Raw genomic sequence first — 16,771 nt, 5'->3', positions numbered from 1 at the left:
TGTAAAGCCCTAGGAGGCAAATTGTGATTTGTGATAATGGACTTTATAAATGAAACTGACTTGACTCTTCCATATCCACCAAATTACTGAAATATGTGTTTTACAGTAGGCCTTTTCTATTACACAGAAACAAGTGTAGTGTCCAATGCAGTCCAATGCAGAGCAGGATAAATGGCATCGTAAAGCTCGGTGTCGAGAGATATGCTGAAGCCGCTGTCTGTCATCAAGCCCCGTGTTGCGCAGCTCGAGCTGCGGACCACTGGACACGCTTCCGTTTTCAGTAGAGAAGCTATGACGCGCTTAGATCACCAATGCAAATGAGACAGACCCCCCCCCCCACCTCGTTTCTCTCACACTAGCATACACACTTACACAAAGCCTGTCTGCGCCTTGTGTGGCCGTGCAAGCCTCTCAGAGCGGCGGGGAGAAGCAATGACTGGCTGCTTATATAACAGCAGGATACTGGAGCCCAGAAGCCCTTTACTGGACAATCATCGGAGAAAACACCAAATATAACTGCAATAGACTGATAGCCTGAATAATAGCGCGATACAAGGATGTCGAGGCTACCACTCACGGCTGAAGGTAAGCTGCATATGTTGAAATACTGTAAATGGTGGAAGCATGATGAGGAGTTTAAGATGGAAGACCTCAAATTCTTATATAGGTAAGGCTTGTTCACACTCGCTGTTTACTGATTTACCCTTCAACCTCCCATTCATCCCGTTACATCCAAACAGCGTTCCAAGGATATCCACGCCTGTCTGAGTAAAAAAAAAGGGACTAAATCGAACTTGGGGCACTCGGACTTGATAAAAGACTGTTCATTGTGCAAACTGTTGCTTCTGTCCTCGGAAGCTCTACCGCAGCCCTACATCACCCCCGGACAGCAGAGGCCTGAGAGGAAAAGTAGAGCTGAAGGGCATGACGGTGAGTGATCGCAACCGAGACAACTGGGCATTAATGGATATCATCGGATGTGAAGGATGTGTGTGTGTGTGTGTTGGTGGGGGGGGGGTGTAGAAAGACCACTGAGACAGAAAACAGGGACAATAACAGGAACATAGGCCACAATACACTGAAATCTGCAACATCTCATCTTTGCTTGTTTTTGTTGTTGTTTTTTTGACTCATTATTTATTCATTTCTCCACAGATCATCAGCATACTGATCTGATCTGATAATCCTCATTTTATAAACGCCCATAATGCTCTCTCCAGACATTTTTTTTTTTTTATCACATGATGTCATTTGACTGTGATAACTGAGACATAGGTAGTCTAAAGCCGGTGCTTATGTAATCTTACAGTGCAGAAATTGAATGAAATCTCTGTATTGAAAGAGAATTCCATTTGAAAGCCATATTATTAAAGGTTTATGTCATATCTTCTGAGTGTGATAGGGAGCACAATGAAACAGATGAAACAGGAATTACAGGAATTGCAGAACACAACTTGAGGCAGGATTTTGAATTAAAATAAATGGCACGAATGAAAGCAATAAAGGAGCAGACACCAAAGGATGTTTCAAGATGGTGTAAGACAGAAACAAAAGCCTATATGTCAACATGAACTGTTAATCTTATTCACCAGGCATATAGTTCTGTTCCCTTAGATTGTGCTCACATACAGAGAATTACCCTCATGCTTTAAATCCAGCTGTTAATGTTTTCTTATGTTTTTCTGGCGTAGCTTTTACCCATGATCATCCTGGAGTCTGTGACCACATGCCTGGATATTAAACCCTTCTTTGTTGTGACACATCTATCTATTGCTGCTATTGGATGAAGGACCAAGACCCAATGTCTGCAACATGAGCAGATACTACAGGTCTGTTCAAGATCATTAAGTCGTAACTGGATCACAGTTTTCTCACTCTTGATCCATGATACAGCCTTTCGCTGTGGTTAGAGACTGTAAACAGGATGATGGCACCCCCCTACAGACTGCACTGCCTCTTGAAGCGGGCTCAGATGCTGCTGCTCTGCCTAGGCATCGCCTATTTGATGGCAGGCAGCATCCTGCTCCTGCAGCGCTCCAACATCAAAGTCGCCCAGCCAAACTTTGTTAGCCAGCCGCCCCTGCTGTCCCTCGCAGCGCCTCCTACCGTCATCAGGACTGCACGCCTGGGTGTGAGGGCACGTTCCAGATGGGCCACCATTCAGCCTGTGTCCGGAGGGGGAGTCAAGGCAAGGCAACACTGGCCCGCTTCCCAAAGCCTCGGGGTCCAACACTTGCATCGGCGCTGGTTTCACAGTTTGTTGCCAGAGAGCACTGAGCAGAGAGTGTCTCTCCACAGGAGCAGCAGGCATAAAGGTACACAACCATACACACCCTACAACTGTTTCATAATCCAATTCATAAAAGTGAAACACACCATCTATCTCAGAAACCATTGCAGAGGGGGAGGCCAACACACTGAGCTGTGCTACAACTACTGCTTACTTAGCAGATACAGGCAAGCACAAACAAGAGAACACATGGAAAATATTCAGAGAATTATCGCAAGAACAGCTCAGTTTCATTTACATCTCTTTTTTAGCTAAGGGGCCTTTGCCCTGAAAAATGTTGAAGACCCCTGGTGTAGTGTGTAGGATTTAGTGGCATCATATTGCAGCCAACTGAAAGTTCTCTGGAGTGCCAAGCATGTAGCACTATAACACTACTGTAGCACTATAACCAACTTGAAAAACACAGATGGAGCCAGAGTATGATTGGTCTGTTCTATGCTACCGTAAAAACAACAGACTCTGTTCAGATCATTCCTTATGTAAATATAAACAGATCATGGTAAGGCAGGGAGTATGGACCCCTCAGCTAAAAAAAGAGATGGAGCAGGGACCCTGACTACATATACAGTAATACCCTATTCCCAAAAGGTTTTGACACTGTGTAAAATAAAATAAAAAAACAAATCATTGCATTATGTAATATAGGTCTGTATTCAACTGAATACAGTCCAAAGATAAGTTGTTTTAACGTTCTTAAATGTGAGATATTCAAAATGCTAATCTTCATTATGTTTTTTTGTGGATATACACTCGTTCTGCATTTGATGCCTGATAGTGTTCCAAACAGGTTGGGACAGGGGCATGTTTACCTCTGTGTTACATCACCTTTCATTTTAACAAGGCTCAGTAAGTATTTGGAAACTGAGGACACTAATTATTTGAGTTTTAAAAATTCTGCCCCATTCTTGCCTGATATATGATTTCAGTTTCCCAACACTCTGGGATCTTTATTGTCGTATTTTGCGCTTCATAATGTGCTGCATATTTCCATTGGAGACAGGTCTGGACTGCAGGTAGGCCAGTCTTGTACACAAAGTCTTTCATGACAAAGTCAAGCTGTTGTAACGTGGCAGGGATGTTGTAGCAGGGATGTTCCAGGAAAAAGCGTCTGGATAGCAGCATATGTCGCTCCAAAACTTGTATGTACCTTTAAGCTTTCAAGGTGCCTTTACAGATAAAGTTACCCATGATGCCATGGGCACTAACACCCCCCATACCATCTGCTGTCTTTGAACTTAGAGCTGTTCACAATCTAGTTAGTATTTTTCCTCTTCAGCCCGGAGGACACAACATCCATGATTTCCAAAAACAAGTTGAAATGTGGACTTGTCATGTCACAGCACACTTTCCCATTTTGTGTCAATTTGTCTCAGATAAGCTTGGGTCTAGAGAAGTCGGTCGTGTTTCTGGATATTGTTGATATATGGCTTTCAGTGTGAACCTGCATTTATTGATGAAGCGATGAACTGTGTTTACTGACAAAGGTTTTCCAAAGTGTTCCTGAGTAGGCCTAATATCCTCTTTACCAAACATCACCAACTGGTGGACTTTGGTCCGGATCTGGACCGAAACGCCATCCTATCCGGACCCATGGCCAAGTTGTAATAAAATGTAAGGATGAGAACAAAAATTTTAATGGAGCGTTTTTTTCTTTTTCGACAGGCGCCACTACTCCAGTTAATGCAGTAAATGTGTACCGTCTCAAACGGGCTAATCAGATTAATTACTGACATTTGCTACACAGAACCATGGAAGAGAAATGTGGGGAAAGTGAGAAGATATGGCCTGCTCCAAAGTAAGAAAAATAGAAAATAATTTAAAGAGAGAGAACAGCGAGGAAGAGAGAGAGACAGAGAGAGACAGAGAGAGAGAGGCTGCTCTACACTGTTCACAATTTTTCTCAAAAGTGGTCCTTTTTTAGCCTACTTTTTACTACTAAAAGTAGATACTTTTTATTTCACTTAAAATGTAGGCCTTAATTTCATTTCGCTCCGAAAGGAAGGGAAGTAGAAAAGAACATGAAAAAAGAGTGTTCAAAGCTCTGTTTGCACTTTTTCTAAAATAGGCATATTTTTTATTCAAAATTATTGTCAGTTTTCTTTTACTTGTAATGGAGGCCTTAAGCTCATTGTGCTGGGACTAACATTATTCTTGTAAAGGCAGCTATTTGTTCTACATACAGGTGCCATAATGTGTGTAGAAAATTGACAATGAATATTGTTGAAGTGATATGGAATTGTACGTTTCATTTGATAGACATCATGAGGTTTGCACCTTTACTGGGAGGACATTTTAATAACAGGACCTCTTTGAATTTTAGTTGAATAGCCCTGCATTATATAGTCATGTTAGTTTTTAATGCAGTGCAGTCATCAGGGTTAAATGTTGTGCCATTGGTTTTCAGCTTTGCCCTATGTGCCAAGATTTCTCCAGATTCTCTTAATCTTGATAATATTAACGATTGTAGATAGAGAAATCCTAAATTCTTTGCAGCTGTTCTTTGAGAAGCATTGTTCTTAAACTGTGGGTGTGTTTACCTATGCGATTTTTCATAAAGAGGTGAACCTCTTGCCATGCTTGCTTGTGAACAGCTGAGCCTTTCGAGGATGCCCCTTTCATATCATTCTGTTACCAGTTAACCTCTTTACCAGTGGAATGTGTGGAACCCTTTTCACACAGCTTTTTTTTTAGAATTGGGGTTGTTTAGAATTGCAGTGCATGTTAAACCGTGCAGATAGGTCGTCGGGCAGATGCCTCAGGCTGCAGTCTTGACCTGTATTTGCCTTTCAGATAAATTAGGCAGGAAATTCCACTTCACAAAGATAAGTATTATCAAAAAGCAAAATATGTTTGAATGAGGTTGATGTGCATTTTCAGGCATATTTTAATTGTTTAATAAAAACTTTCAAGAAATTGTCAAGCAGTAATTTTGTGTTAACTCCAAGGGCCCCCTAGGGGTCCTGGAACTTATGTGTAAGATCTAGGTTCTATGTTAACGAAAAAATTCTTAGTTTCGGGTGACTATTAACTGATTAAAAAACTCTTATTATAAGATATTCAATTTCTAACTATATATTCCCCCAATTCACTGGACCTTTAAATTCCGAGGTTAAACTCATAAATATCACTGCAGCTGTCATAACAGGCAAAAGAGGCAAAGAAGGCAGTGATAATGTTAACATCTGCTGTCCACTACTTGCCTTACATCGTTGGCCAGTGAGACATTAACAACATTAAAGTCAGCTGAATACTATTTTTACCCAGCTGACCATTTGAATGCAAAATTAATATTATTCGCCACCATAAACTGCACAGAAATTAGTCTTGGCATGTTAAGTTGTGCTTTAACCATCAGTTAGGGACCTCCAGTTCGTGGTTGTGTAGCCTCATTACAATATGTGTGGTTTTGGCAATCATTTACTGAACTTGTAAATCTGCAGCTAATCTGTATACATCAGAATCAGAATCAGAATCAGAATCACGTTTATTGGCCAAGTTCAACAAATGAGGAACAAGGAATTTTTTCCGGGTTGGCAATGCCCACAGTACAGGGGAGGGAAATAAGTTAGGGATAAGAAAAATAGAAAAAAAGACAGACATAGACATGTAATTGTATTTACAAAAGGAAGAGATAGGGAATATATACAAAATGTACAGTATGTAATTCAAAAATATACAGTTAGTGCAAAAACCACTGTGCATGAGGTAGTATGAATATATATATATATATATATTTGTTGTTTGTTGTTTTTTTTTTTTGTTTTTTTTTTTTTTTGCTTGTTTGTTTGTTTGTTTTTGTTTTGTCTTGTTTTGTTTTGTTTGTTTTTCTCTCCTGACACTCTGACTATTTACAGTTCATCAGAGACAGCCTGGGGGTAGAAACTGTCTTTGTGTCTGGTGGTCTTGGCATACAGTGCTCTGTAACGCCTTCCAGAGAGGAGGAGTTCGAACAGTTTGTGACCGGGGTGTGATGGGTCTGCAGAGATGGTGCCTGCCCGTTTCCTGATCCTGGACCGGTAAAGGTCCTGGATGGAGGGCAGGTCGGCCCCAATGATTCTCTCTGCAGTTCTGATTGTTCGTTGCAGTCTAATCCTGTCCTGTCTGGTGGCAGATCCAAACCAGACAGTGATGGCTGTGCACAGGACAGACTGAATGATGGCAGTGTAGAAGATGATCAGCAGTTCCTGTGGCAGGTTAAACTTCCTGAGCTGTCGCAGGAAGTATAACCTTTGCTGGGCCTTTTTCCGGACTGTGTCAATGTGGGAGGACCACTTCAGGTTCCGGGAGATTGTGGTTCCCAGAAACTTAAAAGTGTCCACAGTAGACACTGTGTTATTGAGGATGGTGAGGGGGGAGAGTGTGGGTGGGTTTCTCCTGAAGTCCACTGTCATCTCCACAGTCTTGAGCGGGTTCAGCTCCAGGTGGTTCAGACTGCACCAGTGGACCAGCTGCTCCACCTCCTGTCTGTAAGCAGACTCATCACCATCCCGGATTAGACCGATGACGGTGGTGTCGTCCGCGAACTTCAGGAGTTTCACAGACGGGTCCCCTGAGGTGCAGTCGTTAGTGTAGAGGGAGAAGAGCAGCGGAAACAGGACACACCCCTGGGGGGCACCGGTGCTGATGGACCGGGTGCTCGACGTGATGCTGCCCAGCCTCACCTGCTGCCACCTGTCAGTCAGGAAGCTGATGATCCACTGGCAGGTGGAGGCAGGCACTGTGAGCTGGGAGAGCTTGTGGTGGAGGATTTCGGGGATGATGGTGTTAAAGGCTGAGCTGAAGTCCACAAACAGGATCCTTGCATACGACCCAGGGGTGTCGAGGTGTTGCAGGATGTAGTGGAGTCCCATGTTGACTGCATCATCCGCCGACCTGTTTGCCCGATAGGCAAACTGCAGGGGATCCAGCAAGGGGCCTGTAATGACCTTCAGATGGCTCAACACCAGTCTCTCAAAGGATTTCATGACTACGGATGTCAAAGCGACGGGCCTGAAGTCATTAAATCCTGTGATGGAGGGCTTTTTGGGGACCGGGATGATGATGGAGCGTTTGAAGCAGGAGGGCACTTCACACAGCTCCAGGGATCGGTTAAAGATCCGGGTGAAGATGGGCGCCAGCTGGTCAGCACAGACTCTCAGGCAGGAGGGAGACACAGAGTCAGGTCCTGGAGCCTTCCTGATCTTCTGTTTGTGGAACAGGCGACACACATCCCTCTCCCAGATTGTTAGTGCAGGCAGGATGTTCGAGGTAGGGGGGATGGGGGGTGCAGGTAGTCCTTTTGTGGGGGTGAGAGGTGTGAAAGGTTGCTGTTCAAACCTGCAGTAGAAGTTGTTGAGGTCGTTGGCCAGTCTGGGGGTTTCTTCAGGGTGGGGGGATGGGCTCCTGTAGTTTGTTAGGTGCCACAAGCTTTTCCACGCTGACGCAGAGTCGCTGGCTGAGAGGCGATTTTTCAGCCTCTCACTGTAGCTCCTCTTAGCTACTTTAGCTACCTACCAGTGTACCAGTGTACCTCTAATGCCATTAAACAAAAGCAGACATTGCAAAGTCAGTAAAAAAGTTATAGGCTTAGAAGGGAGGACATGTGAGATTGAAATATCCTAGTAAAGACATGTTGACAGAGAGGGTTGTTTCCCTGGTGAATAAAATATGAAGGAGCAAATACACCAGTTTATTTTCTGTCATGCATTTTACTATTTTTTTTAAAACTCAGATGGCCTGGAGCCCTGTCTGCACAGGGCTTCCATGGCACTCACAACAAGCTTTATTGACATTTGTGAACAGGGAATCATGGCCTTTGAACATTAAGCGTGTATCATTGGGCATTTATGACATTTTACCTGCCATACTTAAGTCTTGAAGATGAAGGATAGTGTTCACTAATCCTCTAAAACCTGGGAAGGAAAAGGCAGGCCAGCACCACAGCAGTTTTTTGAAAGTAAATTAGACATTTTGAAGACACAAATTATATGATTCATGACTTGCACTCACTGTTAAGGAGCCCTCAGCATTACTTGACTACTTTAAGATATCCCTGGAGATTTACGCAAATGTAAAACAGTGCTTGTCAGTGACCGCCATTTTGCTGAAATGATTAATACAATAGAATTACCTAGACACTACATAACTGCTCAGTCACTAAGAAGGGTGACACAGATAAAAATGTTGGAGGCAGGAATAAGATCAGTTTCAGTAGCAGCCAACCTGAAAAGGTTCCTTTTTAAAAGTATTACACAGAACACAGAATAAAATTTACCATGTCTAATTTGCCACATACCTTGGAGGAGTTGAAGGTTTAAGGTTTTGACAAACACATTACGAGCCCACTATTTCTGATATGACTCATAACCTCCTACAGCAGCTTTACACCTTTAGTGAAGTGATCAAGTTCACAGATTAGTCAACAATTACTTTGATAATCACTCAAATGTTTAAACCAGTAGATATTTGGAAAAATACATTTATATGCCTTTTTTGCTGTGAGTTAGATGAGAGGATAAATACCATGATGCTACTGCTTCATCTGGTATTCATGAAGCCAATTTCAGCTGCTTGTTAGCTTGGCATGAAGACTAGAAACCGGGAAACAGCTGGACTGAATCTGACTGATAATTCACCTACGATCACTTCTAAAGCTAATTAACACATTACGTCTTGTTTGTAAATCTATGTGGTGAACTTTTATTGTCACTGTGAGGTTGCTAGGCAGCCAGTAGAGAATTCAGGAAGTCACAACCAAGATATAGTCAAGTACATAACCCTGTAAAATCTTCATGTTTTTGGTTTTTGCATGGCATAGACAATTAAGATATGACATATAACCCTTTAGGTAGGCAGATTTTTGCTGCCTTTAGACTGAGACACATTTGCCCTGTGTATAGCCAATAGACACTAAGTTGAGCTCAACTAAGTTTCTCTTGGCTGTAGCTCTATATCAGAATCAGCTTTATTATTTGAGTACAGATATCAAATTGGTATCAGTCTTCACATTAAACACCTGCTAGGAAGCAAATAAATACATTTCCCAAAATGGCATTCATTGAACAGAAACACATGAATTTGGAACTCCCGGCAACTCAGATAGGATTTGGTGCTTCCCTTTGTTTTAGATTATTGTGAATTTATTTTAATGTAATTTATTTTTTTGCTTGTTTTAGACTTTTGGTTATACAAAAAGAATTTGGGCTATGGGTAATTTTACTTTTTTTTTTTTTACATTTAATTGACCACATCAGGGGTCTTCAACATTTTTCAGGCTAAGGACCCCTTATTACATATTTTGTATAAAATTGATTTGTTCTTGAGATAATTCTCTGAATATTTTCAGGGTGTTCTCTTGTTTGTGCTTGCCTGTAGCTGCTAAGTAAAGCAATTGCAGCATGGCTTGGTATGTTAGCCTCTACCTCTGCACTGTTGTCAATGGTTTCTGAGATACATGGTATGTCAAGAGTCTTTACTTGAAAAGTTACAAAACAGTTCTTGGCTCACGAGAATGTCTGTACACTTTGAATAATAAAACCGCTGAGAGGCCAATATCTTTTAAAACTATGTAACAATCAGCTGTCCAAAGTGGTGTAACTGGGGGCCAATCATCCCACACGTCCCATCCCACACGTTATTGGTAAATAAAGCCAAATTTCTTGCATCTGTTCCATTCACCTCACACAGGTGGGACTATCACACAGTTTGTAGACATGCAACAAGTAGGAACTATGGAGACAACAAACAAACTAATGAGCAGTAACATAACAGCAGACATTTCCTGCTAGGTAGATGATACGACCATTGCAAAGTAGGGTTGTAAGAAAATAGTGATCCATTTGAGTATTGTGATTTTGTGTGTTATGATACAGTGTTTTTGAGAATCAATATAGCATGTTTTTTTAAATTGATAGTTGACGTGTTGTGTTTAAACTTCCGACTGCTGGATAGTGTGCTGTAATCTGTTTCTATTTTGTGGAGAAGCCTGACAGCTGTGGATTAGGGGTTAGAAAGCACAGTGTACCAGTGTACCAAACTGTGTAGAGGATAGCTGCAACTAGCCATAGTTTAACCCCAATAGCACATTGATTATTGTGGATACTCCTTTCACTTTCGCTCTCAACTGAAATATTAAACCAATGCCTGAAAAAAATGTAGAAGAAGCAAAATATAATAATATTGTGGTGACCCACATTATAGAGACGTTATAGAGACATTCACCAGAGAGTGCTTCTCCTTTAAGAAGCAGAGTTCAGAGTTGACAGAAGGGGATTCTGGGAGATGGAGTTAGAGGGCTTTGTCTCTTTGCTGGTTGACAGTGAGCTTGTCCTGAACATGTGTTGTTGCTTTGTTGAAGTAAGTAAATGGACTCGACTCAGTCTCTTCATGTCGTCATTCCTGCACTCCCGCAATATAATTATAGAGCTAGACTTTAAAATGAAATGTAATGTGCAGCAATTAGAAATCCACAGCTGTCAGGCTTTTCTACAATATAGAAATATATCAAACTAAAATTTTAGAACTATGAGTCAGTATGCTAATTAAGTTAGGAAAACATTATCATCATTTAAAAAAAACCCTTGTTGCATATGCAGAGGGCCTTTAGGCAAGTTTGCATAATTTATGCTTGATTCACATTATTAAGTCAAATAGTTAACATAGAAAGACTGTCTTAGACAACCTTGTTGAATATCAAACAAATTACATTTACTACAGTATGCAGCATAGTGGGTATGTGACTGTTTTTTTAAATGCTCTAATGGCCTCTTACCTTTAATCTAAGAGAGAAAATATTGGTCCGCGACAATCGTCTGCTACGTACATTTATTGTTGTTACTGAAGGCTACTACTGAAGCTAACAAAGATTAGCTACACACAGTAATATCAGCCTAATATTACCATTTACAAAAATATATAATATAAAGCTAGCTCTCCTCCTACCTTAAACCTTAATAACCATAAATCAATATATCTCGGCAGTGGCAGAAATAAAAGAAAAAGATCAGCTTAAACTTTCTGTTGTGTCTACCGAATCGTGCTGTGCCAGGGTTTGCTATGGTTGCATCTTGATGACATTTCATGTTTTCCCTTCTGAGGCCGTCACTTCTTGATGACGTTTCACGACTGAATAAAATAAATAAATAAATGAAGCTGTTTTTTCTGAGGCCAATTTTCCTGAGGCTGTTTTGTCTGACACCTGACAAAAGTTTTTCCTGAGATCTGATGCCTTTTCATCTGAGGTATGACACCTGACTCTGGGACCTGAGGATGTCCTAAAATGGACAGCGTACTATGATTAATCAACAGTGAAAATAACTGTGTATTGCAGTTATTGTTTCAGTGTTACATCATTGTCACACAGCATTTCTAATATGACATTCGTATGGTTAAAGATGCACAATAACATCAAGGAAATGAAGAGAACAGTTACTGCTAGAGTGTTTCCACTCACTCTGAGTCAAGTATAAATGATAAGTTGCTAAATCAGGACTATCATGATTTGTTCAGCCACACATGGTCATTCAATAGCTCTCCCCATCCAACAAATTCTTGTTATCCAAATCTCACGGGTGAAGTCATTGAGAAATAAGATGTTTGAGGCCAATGCTAATATATTTGAGACTTCAAAAAATTCCTCTGGAATGTGGCTGCTATTTTTTTTTTCTTCATTATAATCTATAGCAAAGGAAAAATATTTAATGATAAGATTCACTTAAATTTGGTCAAATAATTGTGACCAAGATATTTAGTGAGCAGAAGATTTTGTAGTGTGAAAATATGATTCTCAGTGCTCTCTGGTGGACAAACTATACAATGGCAACACTGTTGCTATAAAAGTATGTCGGTACTGCAATTACTCTGTATTTACTGGCTGGTGGATGCTGTGTGTCGGGACCTATATGCATGTCCGACACTCCTCTGGACTACCAAAGGATTGAAAGATGAGGATAATTAAGAAAAAATTGAATTCCAGAATTGAGTAAAAGTTGAAATCGCTGAAACTGTAATCACGAGACAACTAATGTCAGTGTTAATAACTTAATATCTTTAGGTAATTGATTTGTTATTCAATCCTACTGTTGCATTTTTAAGTCTTCACTCCAGCTTTGTTCACTGACTACACTGACACATATCTACGTGGAACTGTTAACATTATTCACCCAGGTGGAAAGGTTTGCAAATGCATTTTAATTTTTAGATATTCAGAGGTCCATAGTCACTACGTATTCAAACATTTTAAAAAACAAGTGGTAGATGCGTAGCACTTAATGTATGTTGCTAGAAACCTGTGCCTTGCAAGGATGAGTCACAAATTCGTTAATGTGTGACGTATGTATTAGAAGTACCCCACGCCCAGAAATGTGCAGAGAAATCAGCAATAAGAAATATCACAGGGGTTGCCACAGAATTGTGGTATTTCATTTTTGACTCTATTTAGGTAGTTGGGAAGTGCAGGTGGTTGAATTGTGTCCCACCCCCTCAATTTCTAAAATCCTGTTTTGTCTCCTTCCCTTTTGTTTTATGTATGATTTTCTTTATGAGGTCGCTTTTTATATTATCCTCTCTTTATTGACTGCTGCAGTCCAGATGAGTGAAGATTTGAGTTGATAAAAATGTTAATACACTCATCTGAATCCCCATCAGTTATACCTGTGTGGTAACAATGACTCAACAGCCCAGGTGTGCCTCTCAGGCTACATAAATGTTTCCCTGCCTTACTGATGAACAGAATAGCACTATAGGCAGCTTCTTAAAAAACTGTAGACGTTACTCAGGGCTGAGAAAGGGTGCTGTCAATATTGAATTTATGTCAGTTTGATGTTTTTGGTTTTTTTTTTTCAACTAAAATTGCCATTAGCTGAAATTACATAAAACAATGAAACTTGACCTATTAACTGTTTATGATGTGCACATGCATCCGCACATGACTCAAATTAGCTACATTGTGACGCTTAAATTTATGCTGAAAAAAATCTGATTTTTGAAAGGCCATGCTCCTCACGCTGTAAGTATGACTTACTTAAGATAAGCTCTATGCATGCATCACCTCTGCGTTTGACATAAGGCTGCGATTTGACTTCAGTTTGGGAGATTGAGAGCTGAAGACAACAGCAGTATCATGGTAGAGTCGTTGCTTTGGCTCGCTGTTTGCTGAAATTGCCTAATGTCACCGTCAATGATGTATGGAGAATAGTTCGGCTGTGCAGTAAAATACCTCAGAGTAAACCTGAGAAATGTTTCAAGTTTTTCGTGTCCTTTGATCTCTGCAAACATGAAGGTAAGTCACTAATGCTACCTAACCAAAGCTTGTAGGGCTAACACTGCAGTAGCAATACCAAAAGTACCAGACAAAGAGGGGGAGGGAACCTGGTGTCAGGGCGAGACTAACCCGACCTGGACCGGGAGCTTTTCCTCTGCTGGGCCTTCTTCTGTCTAATGTCCGCTGTCAGGAGAGAAAAGTGGATGAGATGCAACTCACTTTCAACAACATGGCCCCTTCTGCTGAAGCACGCCTTTTCTACGATTAATCAGATTCAGGGAAAGTTGTGTAGGGCTTGGACTGAATGCAGCAGACCATGAGAGGTCGGATGAAAAGAGGGAGAAGATCACCGTGAGGCTGGCCTGACTTGGACCGAGAGCTGTTCCTCTGCCAGGCCTTCTTCTGTCTGGTGTCTGATTCGGGGGAGTGAGGTGGATGGGTTGTGATTTTGGCTCACTCAGCAGCAGGGGATCTCTGACTGCTCTGTGCACATCTTCACAGAGTCATGATTAATCCCTAACATCCAAGATCAAGCTGTTGCACTGGATGGGCAGACATTGTTGGGAGCCATAAGGACTCTGATGCAAGTTCAAAAAATGCACTGCAGGAATTGAATGATGCCATCAGCAGCAACATCACCAGGCAACCAGATGGACTCTTCATAGTAGCTGCTTGTTTTAATCAACTCAATGTTGAACTCAAAGATGTAGCAGGATCAAGGATCAAGAACCAATGAAATTTTGTTTTTTAAACTTTGTTTAAAAAATGACCAAAGTGGTCATTGGCTTAAAGTGTCAGGTAAAAACAGGGCCATGAATGACATCTCTGATAGAGCTCACTGCTATGCTCTATGAAGAAAGCAGAGATGCCGCAACAGCTGAGAGTAGGACTAGTAGCAAAACTGTCATGTCCAAAGTGTTCTTAAGCAAGTGACTTACAGACACTGAAATTAAACAAACCAGACTGATACTATGAATTGTAATGCAAACCAAAACTATGCAGTGACTTCAGAGTTGTGTTACCTGCTTTTTAAGAATAACAGACAATGGATTTACTGTTGCACTAGCAGTGTGAGGGACCTCATTAGTTTTAGCTGCATGATCTTGTCCCATGCACAAACTTGCATATTGCTGGCTCTATCTGCCTCCAAAAGGCCATTAGGTGGGCGTGACTCGCAAACTTGTGGGATATGAATATGTTTTGTTGTTTTGTGTTGTGTTTAGTTGAATTGAGTTGATTTGTGTTTGTTATGTTGTGTTGTGTTGTGTCATAGGTTACATATGTTTGGCTGTACTTAATTGCTGATTTGATTGAATCATAGTTGTAATTTATAGTACAATGACATTTTTCGGGCATAAAATAAATAGCCTAATGCTTAATGCTGGCATTTACAGAACACATTTTATGTAAATCCTACACTGTTGACATTTTAGCTTACCTTGTGTAAAATCTTATGTCATCATCTGAGGCAGTAAACTGCTCCAAACCAAACTTGTAGCTGATGGTCATCTCCTCTTTTTGTTTTTGTAGCTTGGCTATTTCCGCATGCAGGTCTTCAAGGTACAAGGTAGATTTATTTGTTTAAAATTCGAATTTGTCCCTAAATTCTGCTACATCTTTTTTTGTGTCAAAGGAGGAGTTGAGGAGTCTCACACCCTGGGGAAAGAAGCGGCCATGCACAAACCACGCCAGTTCGTGATGTTTTCAGTCAGTATGCTTTCTATTGCTACTCTGTAGAAGTTAACCAGGATCTTGCTCTGGAATTTAGCCTTCCTAAGTTGCTTTTTTAACCTGGGTGGTGATGTGTGATGACCAAGATAGGTTCTCAGTGATAGTAATTCCAGGGAACCGATAGCTGTTCACCTGCTCCACCTGAGCTCCACTGATGTTGACAGGGGTGTGTGTCTTTGCCTCCTTCTTTCTGAAATCAACAACCAGCTCCTTGGTTTTAATAACGTTGAGCAGTTGGTTGTTACCTGTGCACCACTCTGCAAGATTGTATATTTCCTCCCAGCGTGAACTCTCATAGTTGTTTATAATACGGCCGATGATGGTGGTGTCGTCCCCATACTTCACAATAATGATGGGTTTACAGTATGAACAGGAGGGGGCTGAGCACACAGCCTTGGGTTATCAATCAATGTGCTCTACAAAAAAGTCTCTTGGACCATAAAAGTCTACCATGATAGATTTTACGCTCATTTGCATACTGTGGAAAAACGGTAAAATAAACACCAAATTTGTTTCACAGGAGATATGCTAATGAGAGAGTGATTAAAAAACATGACCAGGGTCAATATAGGGTGAATATGAATATGAACATGTTGAGAAATAGAATAGAATAGAATAGAATAGAATAGAATAGTATATATATCTTTATTTTCCACAAGGGTGGAAATATGTCTACGGCCAACCAAACACAGAATATGTATTGAGATTGAGGTAGACAGAATTTCACCAATGATACACATGCACTGGGTGCAAGTATTAACCGAAATCTGAAGTGTTATATTGCAGTATGTGGGCATGGCCCAGTTACCACTATATGCTATATTATGTCTTTGTTTAAATTACTTAAGCAATATCGCACAAGAGGGAGTGATGTTGTGCTCGTATATCATCAGGGCTGTGATTCGGTTGTAAAAGATAATTACAGCCGTGATGATGTACAGCACAACACACGACCTCGAGTGAGATATTGCTTTTATACAACAGTTCTACAAGTGTCTTTTATTTATTAATAGTAACAAGCGACAACAGATTATGATTTGTTTGGTTATTTTATGATTTTTTTGGCTCCACCGACACAAATAGTTCCGCAACTGCCGGACGTGACAGCTGCTTGCTAATCTGTGTTAGCTCAGTCTACATGTTCTGCACAGAGCAGCTGCTTAGTATAATGAACATTTATCTATGTGTTTTCAGTGAAATCAGAGTCTGTTAACAGACACTTTGGCGGCCTGAGTGATTCAGATAAGTTAGTTTGATCAAACAGTTCGTAGCTGCAGTGTGTATCCGCTCACTGCCGTGATCTCCATCACCTAGAGTCCCGTACTAGACAGTGCAGGTGTGTCGGTGTCTCTCAGGCTGTGGATAGTGTCAGATGAGTGTGTCCCTGTCTCACTGCACATCCTTGTAACATCTGTAACAGCTGGTTTACCCCCAGTGAACGGCGGCTGACCAAAACCCATCCGTCATAGCTGCCCTCCTCCTCGGCTTCCTCATAACTTTTAGTAACTCCA

The 16,771-nt window shown here is 41.0% G+C and overlaps 1 protein-coding gene across 2 annotated transcripts in view; it reads left to right on the top strand.

Annotated features, from left to right (window-relative positions):
• The first annotated feature begins 326 nt into the window (after nucleotides 1–326).
• Nucleotides 327–16,771, top strand: part of LOC121952650 (WSC domain sialate O sulfotransferase 1b) — a 45,345-nt gene continuing 28,900 nt past the window's right edge. The window contains exons 1-3 of one of the 2 annotated variants that reach the window (XM_088088452.1): nucleotides 327–585; nucleotides 741–930; nucleotides 1,692–2,315. In XM_088088452.1, the coding sequence (XP_087944578.1) occupies nucleotides 1,925–2,315 (391 nt within the window). In that variant the 5' untranslated portion in view covers nucleotides 327–585; nucleotides 741–930; nucleotides 1,692–1,924. The remainder of the gene's footprint in view (nucleotides 586–740; nucleotides 931–1,691; nucleotides 2,316–16,771) is intronic. The other variant, XM_042499450.2, reaches the window with a different exon arrangement.

Source organism: Plectropomus leopardus, chromosome 15 (assembly GCF_026936395.1).
Source record: "Plectropomus leopardus strain MGB_pleo_1.0 chromosome 15, ASM2693639v1, whole genome shotgun sequence".
Taxonomy (NCBI): domain Eukaryota; kingdom Metazoa; phylum Chordata; class Actinopteri; order Perciformes; family Serranidae; genus Plectropomus; species Plectropomus leopardus.
The sequence above is the reverse complement of the archived record's forward strand: the minus strand, read 5'-3'. Positions and strand labels throughout refer to the sequence as shown.